Below are 22,855 nucleotides of genomic sequence, written 5' to 3' on the forward strand. Positions count from 1 at the left end.
TACACGCATTCATTTTTTACAAGTGTTAAACCGAACGGATATTTTTGTATACAGGGTGGCCGAGGATGGATTACCATGAATTTGAATCGCAGGTGTCGGCGAAGCTTTCCAATGGAACTTTGTCTCGATTGAGTATCGAAGTTGAGCAATACTTTGGATTTCAGCACGAATATTCGCCAGAATGGTCGTAGATAGAGGGAAAATGCAGAGGACCATTTTCGTAGAGGACTCAATTTCCTACAAAAAAGTTCCTTAGAACTATTTTCTATTTTCTGTAGCTTAGCCTTGGGAGCAGTTCGAAACCGAATCGGTTTCGAAGTGCAGTTTCTCAAAATGACTCCTCTGCGAGCCGCTCTCCGAGCTAAACTACTGAAGATAGAAAATCATCGCCGGGGACTTTTTTTTAGCAAATTTTACCCTCCACGAAATTGGTCCCATGAGTTTTCGACGCATCTCTGACCGTTTCGCCAGAATCCGTTACGGAACGAAAAAAAATCGTAAAAATCGTTGATTAAAAACTCAGCGGCATGCGATCTAATGAAAAATAGCATAAGACTGCGCAACTCGCAGTCCGATTCTTATCTCGAAGCTTGAATAAAGGGTGATGAACCACCCTGTATATATAATTGCGAGCCTTTTCTCGGCGTAAACAGACTCGAGCACTCGAGGCACGCGTTTTGCCGTTATTCCAAAATTACGAGAAACACGTACATAACAGAGTACGCACAACGAGTCTCGTTCACGTGATTTTATTTTCTCACACATACTAGCCAGCTATACGAGATTTTCTTACACGCATCTGGGAAAAATCGCTTTTATCCAGAGGGCTATTATTTCTGTGCTCGACCAGTTTTTTCCAAACTTCTTTGTCGTTTCCTCATTATTCAAACATTCCCAGTTTTTCTGAATATTCCTGACGCAAAATTCAACGCGTTCGACTCGAGAAAGTTCTTTTCCAAGTTGCATCTTAAGCTGCGATGCGTGAAATTCAGAACGTTCTCTCCAAACATTCCTCGGAGTGAATAAATTTAACTAGTTTTTCTTATTGAACTTTTAAAAACATGAAAAATCGTCGAAATTCCGACTGATGTTCCCGAAAAATGTTTTTTCGGAACTTCTGGAAGGATAATCTCCGAGTTCCGCATCGGTGGTATATTCCGAGGACCCTGACCCACTAGCGCGCCCAAACTCGAGCTCCCTCCGCTTATTTTTTACTTGTGTTCTACACATCGTAAAAAAGTGCAACGAGTCAAGCGACACAAAGTTGCGATCTTCGTCCGTCGTGCCCGTTATTTTTTCAGTCCTCTTTTCCCGTTGAAACCTGTTTTTTTTATCGTCCTCGGTTATACGATCGTTTAATTTCGGCGTGGCGCGTCTTCGCGGTCAGTCGGAACGGGCCAAGATTATTGGCCGGTGCTCCCGTCCTGTTAGAATTTTTAGGCTCGAGCGTAGCGAAGACAATTGTGTCAGGGATCGAACTGCTTGTCCGAAACGAGAAACCCGGTCGAGAAAATCAATGAAGAAATGAGCTTTTTCTCGTTAGCATGAAATCTTTGAGCGCCTAGTTTGAAAAAACCGAATATTTGCCAACTTTTTCTCGTAAGCCTTGGCGAAGTCTGAAATAATTGAATAATGGCCCAACTCAGAACATTCTTTCCTTTACTTATTTTTCAGTTGCTGACTAAAGTTTGTCAGGCACCGGGTGGCCATTTGGCGGTCTCCGAAGCCGTCTCCACCTTGAGACTGAGATACGGCGAGGGAGGAAGATTCCGTTTTCTCGCAGGTGCTCTTCTCGCCCCGAGGGCCGCGATGGCACTCAGAGTTGCAGGAATCTCGTTTCTCAATGCCTTTCTCAAGTCGGCACCACGCACTCAAACGAGATTATACATTCAGGTACGAGCGCCAAAAATTACTCCATTTTTTCTACCACTCGAACAAGACGCTTTGCAATCTTCTCGGGATGGAAGTGAAGCAAAACAAAACGGGATTGAAGACGACTCGAAGCTTCCCTTGCGCCCGAAATAATCGATCACAGGCCAATTTCTTCGTTCTTCGGTGGCGAATAAAACGGCGTACGATCAAATTGCATTATTTGAATATTCAAAAATCGAAAAATTAAAAAAAAAATGTAAAACTGTACGAGAGAAGATGAAATTTGGCTTGAAAAGCGTACAAAAAAATGCGGAGATTCGAGCTATTATTTTCGTTGATATAAAGACACGAGTTAATCGATAAACAATCGTGTTGAAATCAACTTTTCTGAACTTAAAATGCAGATAGAAAATGATGAAGTGGGAAAAAACGTGTTTGACGATTTTTTAGTCGAGGTATTTCGCGAAGTAAGCTAAAACCTGTAAATTATGGAAATGTTGAAGTCGATAAACTGCCTTATAAGTGAATGGTGTACTGAAGTATTTCTTTTATTTTGTTCGTCTTAATGCAGGCTGAAGCATGCGAGGCTGGATTAGAGCCTCGAGTATTGCAATCGTGGTTGAGCGAGGTCGACGTCCGTAGTGACGACTCGTTGAGTGATCTTCTTCACAAGGAGGTCCAAAAGTGGTCTCACAACTGTGTCGACGTGGAAGCGTTGCAAAAACGTTTAGCCCGAGCGGAGGAAACTTGCACAATTCTCGGCAACAAGGTGAGCGTACTTCAAGAGCAGCTGGACAAGTACAACACGGTGAAAATGAGTGATTACGCGAGCGGTAGCGAGGACCGGAAGATCGAGTCGATGTCAAAAAACTCGTCGGTAAGCGAGGGTCGGAAAATAATGCAGCAGCAGCAGCAGCAGCAGCAGCAGCAGGCGATGTCGTCGAACGCCGAGGACGAGGGAATAAGTTCATCGGAGAGATCGAGCAGCCCCGAGGAGTTGGGAATGTCACTGAGACAGGGGAACAACAATAAAATGTCTTTGATCGATAACGACCAAGAAACTACGATAGACGACGTCATCGAAGAGTTGCGGATCATCGTTAAGGACGCGGAGGAAGAGTTCGAGGATCGTAAAGTTAAGGGGATGAAAAATTACCCCGAAAATAGTAAAGGAACTTTGAACAACGCCGAGAGGAATTCTGGAGGCTCGAGAATTTCGATTAAATCAGCGAGCCAAGAAACTCCGAAGACGAAAAATCGACGCTCGGACAAAGACTCGGTCACTTATTTCGGACCCAACGAGGACGAAGACCTCAGCGTCGATTCAGCAGTGACGAGAAAACTGAGCTCCTCCTGCTCCGAGAAACCAGCAGCCAAAAACTCCCCCGACCAAAGCGTCAAAATAATGGTGAAAAACCCCGAATTCGAAGACGCCATCGTGCCAGCGATTTTGTACCCTCAACCGCCGAGACGCGCGCCTCCTTGTCTCTCCACCATCCTCGCCTCCAGAGAAGCCGATTTTCTTGACAATCCCATCGCTTTTAACAACCACGAGGAAGAGGACATCGAGGAGGAGACTCTCGACGACGGCAGCGACTCATTGCTGAGCGCTTCGCGGCTCAAGTACGTCACGAAAAACGAGAGCACCGAGCCCGCTTCTCGACATCTCGGCAATCAAAACTTTTATAAAATTCAATCGAGCTCGCAACGATCCAACAATTCGCGGAACGATCCTATCGCCGGTTCTCGGGAATCGAGCAACCTGCAAAACGAGCTTAAAGCGATGAGGAACTTTGACGATTCGAGCAACTTTAAAAATCTCCGGGATTCTGAGCCCGCGAGCAAGTACTTTCAAGTTTACAAACAATTCGAGTCCAACAGTAAAGTCATCAACGATTGTTCGGTGGCGACTCAAAAACGAAGCTCGTCGAGGTACAAGAGCGAATTGGAGAGAAGAAAGTCGCTGAGGAGATCGGCTAGTCAGGACTTCCTGGGGTCGAGCGGCTCCAGTCCGAACTCCGGGAAGTCGAGGATCGAAAGTCGCATCCGAAAATTCGAGAGTTTAAACGCCTTCGAGAATATGAGTTTGAGGAATTATTCGAGATGGGAGGAAAACGAGAACGAGAAAATCACGAGATTCGACGGGCCGCGCTCGAGAATCAAACGGTCCGAATCTTTCCACCACGTTTCGATGGCCGAGCGGGAGGAAAAGTCGTTCAAGAGCTGCGGAGGTGGGAGCGACAGCGGTCTCGTTTACATAACCGATTACGATTTGGAGCCGCTGGTGAATCGTAAAAACGAACGTGACGGCTTTCCGCAGTTCGCTCATTTGCTGACCAAATCGTTGGACAGAATCGACGAGAGTTTCGACGCGATGACGATCGAAGAGGCTTTCTCCCCTTCGAAGCGCTCGCAGACGTCGCGTCCCGCCAAACAAAAACATGGCAAATCATCGAAAGTTAAAAGCGAGGAGAAGAGCTCGGGCAGAGGAGGAAACTGTAAAAGCAGCGGGAAAAAATCGTACTTTGAAAAAGGCCCCAAAAGGGAGGAGCAAATTCGCATAGAAAGTTGCTCGGATTCGAAATTCTTGAGAAGCGACGAGCTCTACGACGACGCGATGAGAATCGAGAGGCAATGGAACTTCCAAAACAACATCGACGACTATCGAACAACGAACAAATTCTCAAACGCGATGACCGTCGGATCCAATCAGAGCTCTTCGCGAGCCGATAAAAATCCCAACAAATATTCCACCAACGACTCCGGCGTCTTCTTACCCTCCGGCCGCTACGACGCCTTTGGCCTCGGCAAAAATCGCTTCAATGTCGGCAAATACTCCGGACACTCCCAAATAACTCGCGACGATAATGTCGGAGCGAGGAAAAATTCCACTGCCTCGCTAGTCGCTAAACATGGCAAAGTCACTGATATACTTTCGGGGTTGTACTGACGCACGATTTTTTTACCTTCCTTCGTACTTTCATTTCGAATAACATCGATACAAGTGCAATATTATGAGTATTAATTTCATAGGATATTTTATTTTATGCCTCTCGATTTATTTTCAACGAAATTCTTCATCGGTGATTCCGAGCTTCTTTCGAACTGTCACTAAAACGAAAGGGACGGAAAAGTATTTCCAGTGTCTCGGGATTGGAGGAAGCAGAGCTAAATATTGTAATTTGAGTAAAACCTTTCGCCGATTCAAGCTCGATTCGAACATTTTTTCTTCTATTGTAAACCGAAGAATTGACAATCCCTTCGAATGAAGAGTTGTACAATCTCGTTCATTTTTATTTAACCAACAGTCCTGTAAATATTTTCACTCGCTATAACTCGAGGCAGAATACAAAGACGAATCTCTGTGAAAGATAAACAAATATAAATATATATTCACGATATTTTTCCTCGGGAGAAAAATGTATCGTTAGATTTGTACAAGAGATAACGATGAAATGTTCGTTTTTTATTTATTACGACAATAAAAGAGCCAGACGAGTCTCTCGTCTGGTTCGCGCGATCAAAGAGCAATGTAAGCAGTAACGACCAATAAAATGTGTAACCATGAACGAGTGTTAGAAAATCCTTTATTGACTCTCCGATCCCTCAATCATTTCGTAACGATCAAAGTACAAAAAACCCTGAATTAAAAACAACATTTGTACATTCGTTGTTCCTCATATATATTCTCGTTTGCTCGAAACGAGGTGAGCCCCAGTCGAAAAACGTATTTTCATCGAATGAGCAGCCTTTCTATAATCGGCCTCGAATTCGATTCAAACGACTCCTCGATCAACGTTCCTGCTTTTCTTTGCTGTCAGAAATAGTAATTTCATTTTTCGTCTCGCCCATTGGGACCTGATCGTAAATTTGTTTGGGTAAAAATATTCTAACCGCGGGTGTGATGTGGTCGGGATCGATGGCACTGAGATCAATTTCTCCGAGGAGAGCGCTGCTCACGAGCGCAACGATGACGGTGACCGAGGAGCCGATTACGAAGTAATACATGAAGGATATTTGATAAACGAGGGCGGGCTCGTCCTCAGGCTCGGAAGGAATCGCCGTGGGTAAAACAGTCTCGTTCAACGGATAAGGGCAGCCGTCGATCGACGTCGGCAAGGGAGCGTGATGCAGTTTTCCATGGGCGATGTACCACTGCGTACGGCCGACGAGCCAGGCCATCGTGACGAGAGAAACGCAGCCACCGATCATCGCCCCTCTCGCTCTGACCCAGGGGACCATCATGCCCAAAATGAAAAGACCCAGCAAGGGACCGTCGACGACGCTCCTCATGCTGTGCGCCATTCGAAAAACCGTGCCCATGTGCTCGACAACGTAGACCATCGCTCCTGCTATTAGCCCTGCTACGACCACCGTTACTTTCATTATTTTCGCTGCTTTTGCCTCCTTTGCTTCACTCTCAGCCACCCACGGCTCTATGAAATCCTCGTAGATACTTCCCGACACCGTGTTCAGTGATGCACTCATCGTCGACAAGGCTGCACTCACTAGACCCGCTAAAAAAAGCCCCGGAAGACCCGGAATGTTTCCTGCCACGTCCATCACGTAATACGGCAGCGCTTGGTCGCTCCTCTTGACAACCTGCGTCGGTAAACCATCGTCGAAGTTACTTTCGACGAGGAAAACTCGCTCTTCGTTCGACCGATGCGGACGACGGTCGACAAATGAAAAGGGCTAAATCACGCGTTTTTACGAAGGAGAACTTTACCTTTGTGAGCAGAGGGTCACAGTCGTGATACTTGGCGTATATTATGAGTCCGGTCAAGACCGTTACGAACTTCACCATTATTTGGCCTGCCATGGTGATGACCATTGACCTGTAACCGAGTTGAGCAATTTAGATTTTACCATTTATAATCCATTTCAGTTTCATCAATCTACTCACAATTTCGCTTGTCTCTGCGTTGGAACGGCCAAAAATCTCTGCACGGATCCTTGACCGATTCCCACGTGCGCCACCCAATTAGCCGTCGCTCCAAAAGTCATCATCCAAAAACTGTTCCTTAAAAATGGACTCGGGTCCATGCTACGAAAACAATTTTCACGGTTCGATTGTTCAGAAATATGATACACGAAATTTAACATTTTATTTATGAACCCGAATGCCGAATTGTCAAATTGCACAGACTGTTTAAGGGGGTCCTGCTTTAGAAAGTCAAAAAAATCGGTTTGGGAATGTTTTTAGGATAGACGGAAGTAACTCAGCATAGCGAAGTTTTCGGTATAGTTTCGCGAGGATATTGAAAAAGTTGAAAAACATTTTTTTAATGCGAGAATTACTAATTTGTACATGGATTATGCGCCAGGTCTGATTGTCGAAGTTTCTCAGCTGCTTACAATGTGGAGATCGTAATTATTGTCTGCAACGAAAAATTCCAAATTCTTTTTCCATTTTCATATATTTTTCTTTCACAAGAACCTATAAAAATCTGGAAAAATTGAGAAGTTCTATATTTATAGCAGCATTTTTATTAACTCTCTAAAAATATAGAATTTTGCAATTTTTTTAGGGTTTTACAGCTTCATATGGAAGGAAAATATATGAAAGTGAAAAAGAAATTGGAATTTTTGTTGGAGACAATAATTACGATCTCCACATTGTACGCAGCTGAGAAACTTCGACAAATTAGACTTTGCGCATGAATCATGTACAAATTAGTATTTCTCACTTAAAATATGCTCGAAAGTCTACCGAAAAGTTCGCTGTGCTATGAGTTATTTCCGTCTATTCAAAAACATTCCCGAAAACAACAGATTTTTTGACTTTCTAAAGCAGGGGACCCCCTTGAGAATTTCGTGGAAAAATAATCGCGTGCACTTCTCTGTGCTGAGACTTTATCACGGGATTTCAAACGTCAAGCGCGTTACGATCCTGTGACGTAAAACGAGATAAAGTCAAACGTTGTGAAACGATACGAAGCATTCGCCCTCGTTCGCTCGTGGACGAGAATCAACTTTTAAATTGATTTGGAGCCGCGAGTAAATGCACAACTAAAAGTCATTATTTTGACGTATCTCACTTGAAAAAAACGAGCCGTTCGCCCTCCTCGGCAATGCGCCAGACATTAGAAATTCCGCCGGCCGATTGGATGCCCAAAAAAAGTACGGCCAAGAGACCTCCGATCGTGACACTGAATTGTATCGTGTCGGTCCAAACGACAGCTTTCAATCCGCCCTGATAAAATTCAAAATATTCTTTCAACGAAATATCTTCAGTTCTACAACATTGTTCCACGTTATTTTCATCAGATTTGATTGGAAAGACTGTCAAGAATTGTTACGAAATGTGAAAAATTGAGATTTAAATTGAGACGAAAAAAAAAAACGAGCGCAAATTGCGTCCATTGGAAATTAAAATGATTTCAAAGTAACGAGAATTTATTCGCATTCGAAACGAGGCGAAGCTTCCGTCGCGTATACTTACGATACTCGTATAAACGATGCAAACAAGGCAGAGTATGGGAACGAGAGCGTGGACGTCGAATTTGGTGACTTGTGAAAAACAGATAGCGGGCACGTAAACGACGATCGGTATGTAGATAAATAAAGAAACGATGTAAAACAGTGACGAGAGTATTCTCACTGGTCGAGCAAACCGGATCTCCAGATACTCGAAAATACTCGGCAGCTGAAGCTTATAAAATACCGGAAGAAATATGTAGATTGTTAAAGCGCTCGTGATCGTCGCTGTGAAAATGCAGGCGGCGTATTGGGATCCGTACTGATAGACCTCCGAAGGAACGCCGAGTAACGTGACCCCCGAAACGTGACTGTAAGCGAAAAATTCTGTTTGCGTCTCCGGGACAGTTGGTAACAGTAAAAAAGTTCTTCTAATTCCAAAACGACCTTTTTTCGCACAAATATTGAGATTTTCGCTCGTACGATTTGTCAGGCTTTAAGGTCGTTTTTCAACGTTTTTTAAGCTAAAATTCAAAGGCCTGAATTGATATTAATTTTTGAAAAAGCCAACCTCGCGAGAAGACTCATGGCGACAGGAAAAGAGTTCATGGTTTTCCCCCCTAAAAGATATTCCGTCGTGTTATTCTGTTTGCTGAAGAATCCAAAATACACTCCAATCCCGACACTCACGAGCAGCAACATGGTAAACAGTAAATAATCCACCCAGCCAAAAGTCAATTGAGCGAAAATTTCGTCCGCACTGACCGTCGACATTTCGCATTGAGAATTCTTTTTGGTCTCAAGGAAAATCAAATTTTCTAAGAATTGCACAAAAAGCCTTGTTTCCTCCTGGTGAAAATCAATCACGGAGAAGACTGACGAAAATTCAGAACGTCAAGTTCCACGGCGAAGCTGCTTTTGTCGTCTCTTGGTATTCTCGTGTTTGCAATACTTCGTTAATTTACAACATTTGATAAGAGATATTTGGATTCTCGTCGTTCTTGTCATGTCCACGTTTTCTCTCGTGGCCTCTGGAAGGTTCGATCATTCAAAAGACATCGCAGTGGAAAGTTTTCTCAAATTCCTCATACCCCATGTATTTTTCTCTTCAATTATTAATTTACAAATTTTTCTTACTCTAATTACTCGATAATTGTCGTATTTACAAAATATATTTACAAACTTTATTGAAATAAGTTGCAGCTTTTATTCTAAACGAAATTCAGGAGGGTGACCACATTCGTCAAAATGATAAGAAATTGATCAAATTTGGTGATAATGTTCTTCAACATCAAGTGCGAAGACACAATTTTTTTCAAAATTTTCTTCTGCTTAGTTATCGAGTATTGTATTGCTTAGTAATGTGTATTGTCAAATTTAGCAGTAAAGAATACGTTCACCAAATTTTATTAAATTCATATCATTTTGAAATTTTTAATGTATTTAACATGGTTTAGCATGGCAACGTTGTATCGTCGCTATCCACCCTCCTTAATGCAAATTCACTGGGCTTTTCATCCCGTAGCCGCAATTAAGGGCCAGACTTAAAAAAAACTAAAACGCGAATAAAACTAGTCGAGAATCTAAAATTTCACGTGCATTTTCGAGACTTGCTCTCGAAAGAGGAAGTTTCATGTCGAACATAAAATTCACTGGTTGAAATGCGTCCCTGGACAGTCCAATTTGAGGCTGATCCGCAACTAAAACTAAAGTTCGTCCTAAGCGAATTATCCACATATTTACACCTTAATTAAAGAGTATTTACAAGACTTTGGCACAAACCGAGAACAAATTTGAGTATCAATTCCGAAGGAGATCATAATTTGTGTTATTTCATATTAAAAAACGCAACAAACCTACGATTACGAAACAGTCAAAGCAAAACTGTCAAAATTCATTGAATATTTTGTCACAGTTAAACGATTAGTCACGACAAATTATGCTATCTTCGACCGTTCGTTGGTCTCGTGATAGCATAATTTCGAGTCATTCGAAGGCAGCAGTCGAAGGCACACGCCTTATCAAAACTTAAGTCGCGTGATAAATCTTCGAAAGTTCGTGCGAATTCGCGTTGAAGAGTCGTTCGTTTCACGAAAAAGGCACCCCGATCAAAATCCAGAAAATCGCACCCGTGAAACGAGCGTCACGATATTTTTTTCGTGCGAGATAAAAAACCGATAAATTTTCATTTCGAGTGGCATTTTGAACGCAAACGTTAGAGGCGCACGAAACTTCGCGTCGATTTTCAAGTCTCTAATAAGCGTTCAACGACACAGGCTCGCGATCAGCCGACAAAAAGCTGCAAAACCTTCTTTTTATCGGTACAAAAGATAGCAAAGCAGCATCACTGATTGTTGGACGATGAATGATTTTCCGTAGTAATCGGAAAATCGAGCAGCAGCCGAGGTATAAAGTCCGTAACGGATGCCGACGCTCCTTCGGAGATGGGCTCGAAGGGCCGGGTTGTGCGAAGGCGTGGGGCCGCATTGATGGAGAGGAGCTTCCCAGAGGTGATCGTCCCTCGGTCCGAGGAGGAGAGTGTACTGGCCGCTCCAGTTGACGCCGACCCGAGCTCGGAGTCCAAGAGTGGACGGGGCTTCGAGAGCATGTTTGACACAACTTCTAGGCCAATTGACGAGGGGTCTGACCCTCAGTCCGCGGTTCCCGAGCTCACGATCGTCGCCGTAAATTTGTGCGCCGCATCTCGCAGCGATGGCAAGATCACCGGCGACGAGAAGGCTCTCGGCGACGTGGAGATCGAGCTCGGTCGTTCCCGCGGGGATGGACGAGGTCATGGGCTTCCTCGTGGTCTCCTCGCGTCGCTGATTTCCGCGCAACATCGCGGCGAACGCGTCGGCCATGGAAGGTTTGGCGTTTTGTAACAAGTGTCGGTAGGAGTCTTCGCTCTCTAGACTCCTTCGGGACTTGCGCTCTCCGGTGGAAGACGGCGGGGTCGGACTCGTTGCCGAGGGATCTTGAGCGTTTCTCGAATTTTCAGAAGATTCTTCATTGTTGGAACTCGCAAAATGGGACTCCGAAGTGGTCTTGTTTGGGCGATCGCTCGAACCGACTTTCTCCGAGTTATCGACGGGCCCGTCAGCCGCCAAAGTGCCTATGGCCTCGTCCAACTCTTCAGCGCTCGGCAACATGGCCCCGCTCATTTCTTTCTTCGAGCCATAAATCTCGAATAAGTTACGGGCCAGCTCCGGCGTCATCCATTCGGCAAGTGTTTTCTTCGATCTGTAGTCGTCGTCGCTGCTCCGTTTCTCCGTTTCGTCACGCCGCTGCGAAGCCTCGACGGGCGTTTTGTCATCCGCGAAGCGTCTGGGCCTCTCGACGAAGCTCGCGGTTGATTGGCCCGCTCGAACGGAGGAGGCTCCTCGGGCATCGTCGTCGCCGATGAAATGCTCGAACGTCTCTGGCCCGGGGGACTCTTCGCCGTGACGCCTTTGACGTCCTGGACGCTGGATGTAGCTCCCTGCTGCTGTGACCGCGTACAAGAACACCGCGCATCTCGGATCGCTGTAATAATCCCAACGACCCGTCCACAAACTGTCTCCGGCGTAGACCTCGAGCTGCCTCTTTATCCAGAGGCCACCCTCGCAACTCTCGCAGCTCGAACTCAACCAGGACCCACCGAGGAGGGCCGGGAGCGCGGCCACCTCGTGGAGCAACGGCGGACTGCTTTCGGTCCCGCGGGATATCGCACCGCAAACCAAACAGCCTTTGACCTGTCGACGGACGAAGAATTTCGATGCTCAGAATTCCCGAAGAACTTATTTTCCAGTTTTACAGAAAGGAATTGAAAAAACTACTCTCAACTTACGGTATCGGCTCGGAGCAAAGCCGTCGGCTGTAGCGACGTCGATTTGTGCGTCTTCCTCGAATAAACGTTCGGCGGCAAACTACCGAGGTAAAGCTCGATCCTCGGTATATCGCTCGAGCCGAGGTCAAACGCGTTGATGATCGAAGTCCTTTTCTGAACTCTCACGAGCCTCAGCTCACCGAACTCGATGCCCAGAGCCTCGAGGCAGTCGATGCCCCGGTGCTTCTTCGACGCTTGATAATGTCGGGGCTGCAAAGTGTTGTACTTTGGACCTTGCCACAAGAAGTTGGAAAATCTTCTCGAGGGCTGCTCGTAGATCAGTTGCGGCACGTACGGCCTCCACCGAGGCTGCGGCGTGCAAGAAAAGTTCACCCGATGACTGTACTTTTGAGCCACCTGTTGGAGGAATTTTCTTTTATTTAACGAACTAAAAGATAATCGCGCAATGTTATCGTCGAAATGGGAACGTTTCTTCGACGATTTACAGCTTCGCTCATGGTCGGTACGAATTTTTGTAATCCCCAGAAAATTGCTTAGCTCGACTTGCGAACGATTCGTAATGGGGAAACTGAAACGAAGACGAGGAAAATGAGAATTTTCATAACTTCTTACCTGCCGAGTGAGAGGAACGATGTGAACTCTGTCCAATTGAAACCTCGCATCGCTCGCACCAGGCGCGACATTCGAGTTCGATAAAACTCGAATGACTCCGCGTGCTGCGACGGTGTACATGGCAACGCTGCAGGATTCCTCGGCATAATAGTGACGCAAAAGCAGAAATGTGCCGTTCTCAAAAAAAGTGTATTTTCTAATAACGTACTCGGGGCCAGCACGAACTTCGCATCTAGAATAAAGAAAAGAGAAAATCATGCTTTTAGTCCTCTGCGGATGTGGGCGCCGGGAAAAGAAAACAGGGTTTGGCTCACGAGGATTTTTCGGTATCGTGTATTTTTTGTTGGCTTTTCAAACAGCCCCGAAGATTAGAATTTCGAGGGGAATCCCTCGGGAGGAGCCGAGGGAAACGGCGTTTCAAGTGGGCGTTAAGTGTTCTGCAAAATTTCACTTCGAAGACGTAACTTCGAACTCGGGGGCTGAAAGATTTCGAGAAAAGGGAGCGCGATCGACGATAGGGAAACGCGGAAGCGGCCGAGAGAAATCTTCGAGTGACCCCGACGAGGCTGCGGAACGCCCGAGACAAAAAGAGGAACGGGACGACTCTCGTAAATAACATCGTGGTGCATTGTCGTCTTTCGGTGCTTTCAGAAAAAGCGAGTCGAAATGCGGAAGGCTCAAGGGTGTTTCTCCCGTGTGTACCTGAGCCCCGGACCGAGAGAGAGAGAGAGATTCGAGAGGGAGAGTCGTGACAGAAATTCACGTTTTTCGCTACGATCGAGCAAAAGGTCGATACACTTTGTGCCTTCGAGTTCGCATGTTTCGACGACAGAATAATTCGATAGAGGTTTCTGGTGCGTCGAGTCGTTAATGGATCGATCGACGAGCGCTCTGCTCTGATCTCATTGCTTTTTTCTCTCCTCCGAGGGGCAAATTTTTTGTCCCATCGACTCGCAGCTGGTCTTTGATCTTTTCGGCTTTCTTTGACGATTCCGTTACGCTTCGAAGCTTTTGAGGTCTATTTTGGAGCTGGCTACTGTGGCCGCGAGTTCAGGCGGATTGGTTTGTCCGCTTGTTACGAATTTTCTGAGTAAAATCCTCGAGGAATAGTGTCGCGAGGTTGAATTTCGAAGGGACATTGAAAAAAAGTAATTCATTAAGCACGCTCGCGTAAAAACGAATCAAGTCATCGGTTTTTATGGAACTTTCGTTCATTCGTAACGGTACGATTGTGACGCTGAATCGCAAAATTAACACTCTCGCCTCCCTCAATGAGACGTCCGTTGTGAAAGGGAGAACGTACGCGAGAAGCGCGCGCGGTTGAAAGAAATTCGGCTGGGACTCGAGATGAAAAAGGAGGGAAAAAAATGTGGCACTCTGGCTGGTTCGGTTTCGTGGAATTCACACCATGTGTCTCGGAGCTACCGGGAACTTCCATAAGCGATTTCTTTCTCGTAACGAAGTACGTGGCAAGAAAACACGCATATGCACAGAGAAATGTCGTCGTGGCGGTTTGCGAGGACGGGGGCGGGGGAAGGGGCGTCTAGGAGCAATATATTTGGAAAAAACGATGAAGATGGTAAAAAGGAAGAAAATGAGAGAAAAGAGGGTCGAGGGATTATACTCACTCTTGAGATAACCAAGTTGAGTGTAGTCTGTTGGGTGTCTCGTCGACGATTGTCGCGCGATCTTCTCGGATGGTTTCTTTGATGGCAGCTTCGCAACGGTCCTCGTCCCTTCCAGGGCCCCAAATCGCTCCCTCGCATACTCCTGTGGGCAAGGAAAAAGTCTTTGATGAGCATATGGCGAATGAAACGTTAATAGGACAGGCTATAAATCTGCTAAACTTGGTAATTATTCTTCCAATTATTGGGACATTAGACACGCTCTTGTTGCTCCGCAGGCTGTCACGATCGCGCCCCAGACCCGATTTCCTGGTGCTTCCTGCTCGCGAGCTAAGCTTCGATTAGAATTCGCTCCGATCCTGTGCCCCGGAAAACAATTAATTTGACCAAGTTCGATGAATTCGTGAGCGCACGGTGTCCGAAGCCTCGGGGCCTCTCCACAGCCCTGTTTTCTGGTCCAAAGGGAAAAGAAATTCTCTTTCTCCCTCTCAATTCCCACTGGCTCTTCCACGCAGCTCTCAGGAGCAGGTAGCACAGCGTATAGTCGTAGTAGTTTCTCTAGCTCCGCTGTGAGAGGCCCACCCGCTGTCCCCAACGTAGATTTAGGGCCTGACAGATCCGAAAAAGATAAATACCCACCTATATTGGATTATCTCAGTCCCTCTTTCGGGGCCCACCCCCTGCTACTACCTGAACGGCCCGTTGCACCGCGGGACACTCTCTTTTCTTCCATCGCTTCTTTTTTCTCTCTCCTTCGGTCCTTTTTCTCCGCGTGTCTATGCGGAGAAAAGCCAGGTGACAAGCTCAGATCTTTATCCCATACGCGAGTTCGATATGGAGGAAGAATTTTTGGGGACCGTTGCCCGGAGCGTTTCTCCTTCCATTTTCAACTCGTGTCTATCGCGGCAGGAAGAATATCTTGCTCGAGCCACTTCTACATCGTGCTTCGACTCATTTTGTCACGAGCGGAGGAAAGAGTGAAGAGAGACAGAGATCTGAGGATTATGTGCTCAAGGCATTCTATGAACGCGCAACTCCGGCGATACGTGCAACGCCTTTATGATGCGCTTATTGACGCATCGATAGCTCGCATCAGCGCTCATTTTCATCCTGCTGTTCGCCAACGCTCTTTCCAACTCCGATAACCTTCCGCTCGTGTTTCGCATGGAACGAAATGAACCGACAGATTTTTTCGTCGCCGAAAAATTCGGGAGGAAAGCCGCGAGAGCTCTCGGTACTGGGAAAAAAAACTATCTCGAAAAGATATTTTAGAAAAAACAGTGCGCGACGAGAGCGAAGAATCGTAAAATGCGACCGGAGCCGTGTTTGCCCAAACGGTGATACGTTTACGCATGTAAACGTAATAAATTTCGGTCCGCAGTGAAAGCACGGGCCGAAGGCAAACAAGAAAAGAGAATTGATAGATCGTGCGGGTTCCTTTTTCTCTCCCCCCTGCAAGTGTTCCGCTATTACATCGAGGGTCGCCATTCGAGCGTGTTTTATGGCCGGCTGGACCAGCCAAATGTTCGAGGCCCTCGGAAAAGCCGCGCATGTAAGAGTACGATCGAGGCTTTTTTCCCCGCGACTATTTTCCTGCGCGTTCGAAGCTCGCGGGCAACGAGCAAAAGCAACGAGGCACCGTTCGCCCCGAGATCCACCGCGCACGGGGCTCGAATCACTGAAAATTATCGCGCGCGAAAAGCGAAAGGAGACGCGCGCAAGGAAATCAATTCATTCCGATTATCTTTCATTCCCACGTCTCAGCATGCGTTTGATATTCGATCACGTGCGCGCGCGGGCCTCAGCGAGACGAAGCCACACATGCGGAGGAACATCCCCCGGACGATCATATTGCTATTGTTTCAATTGGTATTCCAATCGTATAGGATCTTCGGAGAATACGATTCTTCGATCGTACGTGCAGTTATGCATCTTCCTCTTATTCCGCCGACTCGCGCAACCGCACCGACACCTCGGCAGCGAATTTATTCCAATATTAATCCGCGACAATGCTGCCTCAACGAGCGAGTTGTTCTATCTCTTACGAACAAGGGAAAATTATTCTGCCAAAAACTCACCAGCCACTACGAGCGCAGCTAAAACCACGTGCCAACTCATGACGGCGGCTCCACTTTTCACCTCCCCCTCGATTCAGCCCGATCTTCCACTATCGTAGCCACCGAAACGACATAACTGCACGAATTTCTGGTTTTTTATTCCCTCTTACCCCCAAAATACTACAAATTCCCATCCAATTGCTGGTAAAACTCTCAACTTTTTAACGCCCACCATAAACGTTCGATGCTTGCGCGGGACTGACGATCTTCCTGCTTGCTTCGCCACTCTTAAATAGGATTCTCCCCACCAGCTCGAGGATAGCAGCATGGGTCCTCATCTGCTGCACGCACGCGGGGACCAAAACCGAAAAATTGTTCTTCTACGTCCGAGCCTCGCACGAATCCCGCTGGGAAGGTTCGAAAACTTAGATACCTACACGCCTCTACGAGCCCGAAGCATCAACCTTTCGTAAACACACATAAAGTGTGCGTATAGCGAGATATTCACGTGTTCGTATGCATTTATGCACCCACTGCGGCTCACACTGCGTCTCCAAATTCTTGCACAGCTCCCTCCTTCCTCCTGAGAATGTCTCCTGATATCTATCACGCGTTATTGTGGATGATCTATCATGGGAAGATCGTTCTTGAAACAAAAAGCCTGAAAAAGTATGATGATTCTTTGGAAAAAGGATGAGAAGAAATTCAACATTCCGAGATGTATGAATCCGATAAGATTTTTATGCTCAGCTTTCTCCTGGCAATCAATTTCAAAGGAGATACAAATATTTCGTTTCCTTCTATTTTATTGTTGGGATTAAAAACGAGGAGTTTTTATGCTCGTTCGTTTACGTTTGGTGGTCTGGAAGCGAGTTCTTTTTTCTCTAGCAAATTTTGGGTTGAACGACTCGAGGGTTATTCTCGATTGTTTATGCAAGATTTTCGAATTTTTTACTTGGAGGTTTGCCAGTCATTTGGGGAATCGTGACCAGTTTCTCTTCGGTTATTAACTGGAATGATGGGAAAATAAATATGCGGAGGGATCTTCTATGGAGAAGGAAAAGTCAAGGATGACAGAAGTCTGATGGAAAGAAAAACATTCTTGCAAATGGCACCTCACGTATTCGTATTACGCTGACTAATCGAAGCTCATTATGGAACAATATTTCCCAACACGAATTGCCACGATCGTCAACAACTTGCAACTGCGAAAATTCAAGAACGAGCGATCTACCCTAATCAGAATTTTCAAAAATTCGTTTTTTTGGTTGCTGCATTTTTGAAAAGTGTAGTAAAGTATAAAGTAAAGCCCGGTGCAGCACCGCGTGTTTGCCTTTGCTTAAACGCGTTTTTTTCAAAATTACGTTTTTCGACGGCTCGTCGATGAAATCTCCGAAAACAAGATTTTACCGCGTGTTCTTTTTAACTATAGCTGCAGCGCATTTCATAAGAATTTTGAAATTCTGAGTGAAACTTTTTATTTTTTTTGCAAAAAACGACGAAAAAAAAACGTGCTTTCCCGTAGTTTTTGGAAAAATGGCCGCCATTTTATGATTTTTGAAAAAATCGTATGATATATGCGCTGTAGCCATTTACCTATTGAATTTAAAACCATTTTTATTTTTTTTCTCCGATCATCCATTCCAGAGATTTTATCAACGGGGCACGCACCCATCTTTTTTTTTAACCTGTCTTCTCCCCAATTTTTCTGTACGAAAACTCAGTAAAATAAATATAAACAAAAAATCATTTTGTGTATTTTAAGAGTGTATTTTTTAGGTCCAACACTTTTTATATCCGTATCATTTATACCGATCAAAAAAATTCGTGAAAATAGTCTTCTTTTGCCCGTCTAATTAGGGCAGACCCCTTAAAGAAGTTGAAAACGTTTTAATTTCGAGCTATTAAAGAAAAAAAAAACAGAAAAAATCATGCACGGGAGAAAGATTTTCTCAATAATTGCATTCGAAAACTGGATTTAAAAAATGATCGTAACCCTCGAATGTTTTAATTTTATTTGAATTTGAAAATTTGTTTGTTCGAAAGGGGATGGAAGAAGAGAGGATTGAAAGGCAGATTGGTGAGGAGAGTGAACCGAATATTTTCCAGGTATAAGATTTCCCGGCAAGGAATGACATCTTTACTCGGATTTTTGGCAGGAGCAAAAGATATTTCTGCACAATAGCCGGAGACGACGACTTTATTCGGATTGGAGAATGAAAGATGCGCCAGCATCCCTCGAGGTCCTTTGTGCCTCGTGTCCTTAAAGCTCCCCACGGTTAAACGATCGTTACGGATTTGACTCTATCCCGCGAAGATTTGTGACGCCTCGAATTGAGAAATCTCGCTTGCGGGTGGCCCGACACCGGACGGGGGAGAAATCGTGGCCATCTGCACGCCTTCGTCTTTACAATTTAACGGGCATTTAGAAAAAAAAATTCATTTTCAACGCTACGCCCCAATATTACAATAACATTTTTGTTGCCACGATTCAATTCGCTTTCGTGTGAAATCACCTGCCCCTTTTTCCTCATTTTCAATCTATTTTTATTTACCCGAGTCTGTGGCTTCGGTTTGGCCAATTTTGCTCGTTTATGTCACACCGTTTGTATCTTCGTCTCATTCGATGGACACTTGGAATCTCCGCTGCTTGAGATACAAAGAAAATACGAATAAAATTGAGTTTTCTAGCTATAAAAATATTTTTTATTCCCTCAATGATGACCAAAAGGATTGAGAAATAGATCAAGGGCGTTGATATTTTAGTAAATCAAATTTACCAATCACTCGAGAATCCTATTCGTCCCGATTTTTATTGAATCTTTATATAAATTAATCGCGATTACAAAAGAGAAAGAATTTTTCACGCGTACTTGCATCCTTCGAAAAGCAACGCGAGAGAGGTGTTCTCTTTTGGCGAGTCTTCATACTAATTTGAGCGCTCGCCGGTGCTTCTGCCATCAGTTGGTGAAGCGAAATACTACAACTGACTTATCAGAGGAGTCGGAATTTCAGATTTCCTGTAAAACAGCACACTGATTATGTCAGTTGCAGGAAATACAGTGAATTTGACTCTATCTAGAGTCGCTGCAGGGACTCTGTGACAAGTACATTTATAAGATATGACGAGTTGCTGCCAGAGACTCTTTACCGGAGCGATAGCGTTTCCAATTGTTTTCGAAAATTTTCAAAATTTGTTGATTTCGGCTGGACGAAGGATTTAGTTGAATTTACCAAGGCTTTGTGGAGTACTTTCGAAAAAATGGTTCGTCCAAACAAAAAAACCGATCGGTTGAACGAACCATTTACCTTTTCTTCCATGAGAAAAGACACTCTGAATCTTCTTAAGGAGTCTCGGTACAGTCGATACAATGTTGTCCCGCTAATCCATGTTATAAACAAAAAACTTCAAAAGGTTCAGAATTTTGTCAAATTTGGTGACATTCTTTAATACCAAACTCGACGATACATATTTTTTTTTTTTTTAGATTTATGCAGAAGAAAATATTTGGAAAAAATTGAGATAGTTGCAGATTTCAAAATCGAAATTCTTTGACACAGTTTGACCGATTAAAAAAAGGCTCTACCAGTCGATTTTTGCCATCGTTCTGCGTAGGCTGACACAGCCTTTTTTTAATCGATCAAATTGTGTCAAAGAATTTAGATTTCGAAAATTCCAAGTGAGGTTACCGACTGATCCATCCTGCTCTTAATGAATTTTGAGGTCTTGTCGAATCACCGCGAGATCCATTTCATTTGATCGAATAAATATATTTAGCTCAACTTACATTCAAAGATTTACAAAAATTTAATTCAATTTTTCTTGGTTTTACTCGTTCCCCGAAACACCTTGAATTCACGAAGTTCCCGTCCAATTAGATCGATTTTATTCGACGAACTTTCTGAGTGCATTTACTCAGAAGTTTGTCCCCAAAGGTGGGAAGGTCGTAAGGAATAATCGAGGGAAAGCCTCGCAAATATGAAAATTGGATAAAAATAATTTTATTATCAACATCTCGAATTCGGCTAATATAAACTAATGCGTCGACGGCTCAACAATCGTAATGACAATCATAGAATATGTACAACCAACAAGCGGAACGAATACAATTTAAATAAAAAATACTCAAAAACGTGTGAAAATAAAAAGTCGAAAGTTCTTTATCGCGATTGGCTTAGAAAAATGTGTACACTCACAATCAGGATTGAAAAACACCAGTATAAGTATCGACTGATATGTGACATATGTGATATGCGATGATCGTATATAAAAATATAATTACAAATATTACAAATTTTCATTGCGCAAAACCCCCGGAAATTCTGTACGCACTCAATCGATTTAACAATAGAATTTGCACATTTTATTGGATACTCGATGAATCGAACTCGACACGAAAAATCATTGCGATCGGTTCGGCAGTGTTTCTCGATCTTCTACATCCAACCTCGCTCGATGTAGTCGTTGACGAGTCCGCGCAATCGAACGTAAAATAATTCGGAGCACGAATCGAGCATGGCGTCAGCAACGTTGCGTGAGTTGGGATCATCGACGTCGACTTCTTTCGTCATGATTTTGAGCATGAAAACGGAGTGTGTGAATTCGACGTAAGCATCCTTGGACAACTGTTGATCGAAGGCCTGGCGTCTGTACGGTGCGGGGTCGCATCCCATGAGGCTCAGTCGTTCGACGAGGGTGTTGTGATAGTGATCGATGAGGAGGTCGATTTCGCGTTTGGCGACGGTGTCTTTGACCCCGGAACCGAGGAAGAAAGCGAGTTCTCGGGTCGGACTGAGGAACAGGTAGTTTTGAAAATCGACGAATTTGACGTCGTCGGGTTTGCCGGTCTCTTCGTCGCGGTGAAACATGATGTTGTTGACCCAAAAGTCCGCGTGGATTATCGTCGACCACGGCTCGATGGGGGGCGCGAACCAGCACTCGTTTTTCGAGCCGGCTTCGAAAGCTTTCATGCACTTGTCGTAGTGCTCGGCGAGGACCGTGTCCGCTTTGATGTTTTTGTACATTTCGGTCATTCCGTCCTTCCACTCGTCCGGATTCTTCATTTCCAAACACTTGGAGCGGACCTTGAGCACCTCGAAAAAAGCCTGTCTCTTCGTTTTAATGGCTATCCCGAGGGCGTGGAATCGCGCCATGGCCTGAACGGCCAACCTGGCGTGGTCGATGTCGAGCCCGCAGTAGCGGTCGCCCGTGTAATAACCGCGCGTTTTCAAGTTTTCCATCAGTATAACCGCGTCGTCGTCGAACACATCGCCGACGAGGGACAACCGCGAACCGTAGAAGTCCGGGCCGATGTCGAAGAGGTCGCTTATCCCACAATCCTCCTCGAACTTTCTGTACGTCGGTAATATCTCCTCGTACATGAACCTCTCTTTGTCGAAGGTGTACGGGCTGTCAAAAAAATCGCGCTGTCGCTGCGTCAGCGGTGGGATTTTCGCGATGAGGTTGACCTCCCGAATCTCTTCTCTCTTCTCGCCCATTCTGATTTTCGCGTCGACCTTCAATATCAAGCTTCCGTAATTCTCGCCCGGTGGCAGGAGACTCGTCGCCGTGTATTCTATCAGCTCGAGATCTTTTCCCAGTTTTTTGTTGAGCAGCGAGTCGAGCTTTGGAATAACGTAGTTGTCAGCCACGACGGAACCGTCGTTCGCCATATTTCCTCACGATTTAAGCTCCTTTTAGTGCTTTTGTGGATTTAAGAGATCGCCGGGTCCCGATCGCGGTTTACTGTTCGAAAGAATCGTTCGATTCGCTCCTCATGTTATCCACACCGCTTTCGCTCTTTTATAACAAGTTCCCCACAAACAGCTTCCTCGCACCGAAGCAAACCGAAGCACCGTCGATCGAATTCGAATGCGGGAACGAGACTGAAGCGTGCTGGGCCTTGGGTGTGAAATCGTTTGTTCGAATTACGCTCCCTCCCCTCTCTCCCTCGCGAGCTCTTTAACGCGCGCCTTCTCGACAGATCGAATGGGAAGAGACCGCGAAAATTACGCAACGTTATAGTCGGAGGCATATACACGCCGGGAGCAATTTGCCGCAACCTTGGGTTTCGACGAGCGTTCGAATCGCGACTGCCCAGTCGTCTAATCGGCGCTCGCCTCCTAGAACCGCTCCACGCGTCCGCGAGCTCTCGCGTCTGTCGTCACTGAATGAGTAGGGGATCCGGTGTATAGAAATAGAACAATGCGGAGAGTCTGCACGAGAAATCTGTGCCAATGTGTTTGTTGAATACACAAACGCACATACCAATATTTAAACTCAACTTGTGAACGACACGAACAAAGCAACGATTTAAAAAGCGCTTACGTTCCGCGACGCTCCATCGCTCGTTTCACCGAGCATCCAATTTTCTTCAAATTCTAATATTTTCTTCCATCAAACCATTTTTTGCCCTCTCAACCAACTTCTCCGGTCCTCGCCA

At 45.2% G+C, this 22,855-nt stretch overlaps 4 protein-coding genes across 7 annotated transcripts in view; 1 reads left to right on the forward strand and 3 right to left on the reverse strand.

Annotated features, from left to right (window-relative positions):
- The window catches only part of mwh (multiple wing hairs), a 105,936-nt gene extending 100,495 nt beyond the window's left edge, over positions 1 to 5,441 (forward strand). For all 4 annotated transcript variants that reach the window (XM_043423096.1, XM_043423095.1, XM_043423097.1 and 1 more), the window contains 2 exons: positions 1,675 to 1,893; positions 2,444 to 5,441. In XM_043423096.1, the coding sequence (XP_043279031.1) occupies positions 1,675 to 1,893; positions 2,444 to 4,822 (2,598 nt within the window). In that variant the 3' untranslated portion in view covers positions 4,823 to 5,441. The remainder of the gene's footprint in view (positions 1 to 1,674; positions 1,894 to 2,443) is intronic.
- A 41-nt stretch (positions 5,442 to 5,482) lies between these two features.
- On the reverse strand, positions 5,483 to 8,993 carry LOC122413030 (sodium-coupled monocarboxylate transporter 1-like). The gene is made up of 7 exons (XM_043423100.1): positions 8,983 to 8,993; positions 8,864 to 8,912; positions 8,318 to 8,663; positions 7,914 to 8,068; positions 6,779 to 6,919; positions 6,602 to 6,710; positions 5,483 to 6,474 (listed from the first exon to the last, which is right to left on the reverse strand). Exons 2-7 carry the CDS (start codon positions 8,899 to 8,901, stop codon positions 5,665 to 5,667), a joined length of 1,599 nt encoding a protein of 532 aa, XP_043279035.1. The 5' UTR covers positions 8,902 to 8,912; positions 8,983 to 8,993; the 3' UTR covers positions 5,483 to 5,664.
- Positions 8,994 to 9,663: 670 nt separating this feature from the next.
- On the reverse strand, positions 9,664 to 16,657 carry LOC122413029 (uncharacterized). The gene is made up of 5 exons (XM_043423099.1): positions 16,434 to 16,657; positions 14,359 to 14,500; positions 12,731 to 12,962; positions 12,119 to 12,514; positions 9,664 to 12,023 (listed from the first exon to the last, which is right to left on the reverse strand). The coding sequence occupies exons 1-5, from the start codon at positions 16,471 to 16,473 to the stop codon at positions 10,608 to 10,610; spliced, it is 2,226 nt and encodes a 741-aa protein (XP_043279034.1). The 5' UTR covers positions 16,474 to 16,657; the 3' UTR covers positions 9,664 to 10,607.
- Positions 16,658 to 20,674: 4,017 nt separating this feature from the next.
- Positions 20,675 to 22,510, reverse strand: LOC122413820 (uncharacterized). The gene has a single exon (XM_043424424.1). It carries the CDS (start codon positions 22,083 to 22,085, stop codon positions 20,850 to 20,852), a length of 1,236 nt encoding a protein of 411 aa, XP_043280359.1. The 5' UTR covers positions 22,086 to 22,510; the 3' UTR covers positions 20,675 to 20,849.
- Between the last annotated feature and the right edge of the window lie 345 nt (positions 22,511 to 22,855).

The sequence above is a fragment of the Venturia canescens genome, chromosome 7 (genome assembly GCF_019457755.1).
Source record: "Venturia canescens isolate UGA chromosome 7, ASM1945775v1, whole genome shotgun sequence".
Lineage (NCBI taxonomy): Eukaryota > Metazoa > Arthropoda > Insecta > Hymenoptera > Ichneumonidae > Venturia > Venturia canescens.

Bases quoted from the DNA above. Each gene is read 5' to 3' on its own strand.
- LOC122413030 (XM_043423100.1), bottom strand. From the start codon at position 8,901: ATGAACTCTTTTCCTGTCGCCATGAGTCTTCTCGCGAG. The intron at 6,920-7,913 runs GTGAGATACGTC...TTGTTTTCGTAG, and splicing joins GAACGGCTCGTTTTTTTCAA to CATGGACCCGAGTCCATTTT. The intron at 6,475-6,601 runs GTAAAGTTCTCC...TTACCGACGCAG, and splicing joins GTGACCCTCTGCTCACAAAG to GTTGTCAAGAGGAGCGACCA.
- LOC122413029 (XM_043423099.1), bottom strand. From the start codon at position 16,473: ATGAGTTGGCACGTGGTTTTAGCTGCGCTCGTAGTGGCTG. The intron at 12,515-12,730 runs GTAAGAAGTTAT...TTCCTCCAACAG, and splicing joins TCGTTCCTCTCACTCGGCAG to GTGGCTCAAAAGTACAGTCA. The intron at 12,024-12,118 runs GTAAGTTGAGAG...GTCCGTCGACAG, and splicing joins CTTTGCTCCGAGCCGATACC to GTCAAAGGCTGTTTGGTTTG.
- LOC122413820 (XM_043424424.1), bottom strand. From the start codon at position 22,085: ATGGCGAACGACGGTTCCGTCGTGGCTGACAACTACGTTATTCCAAAG.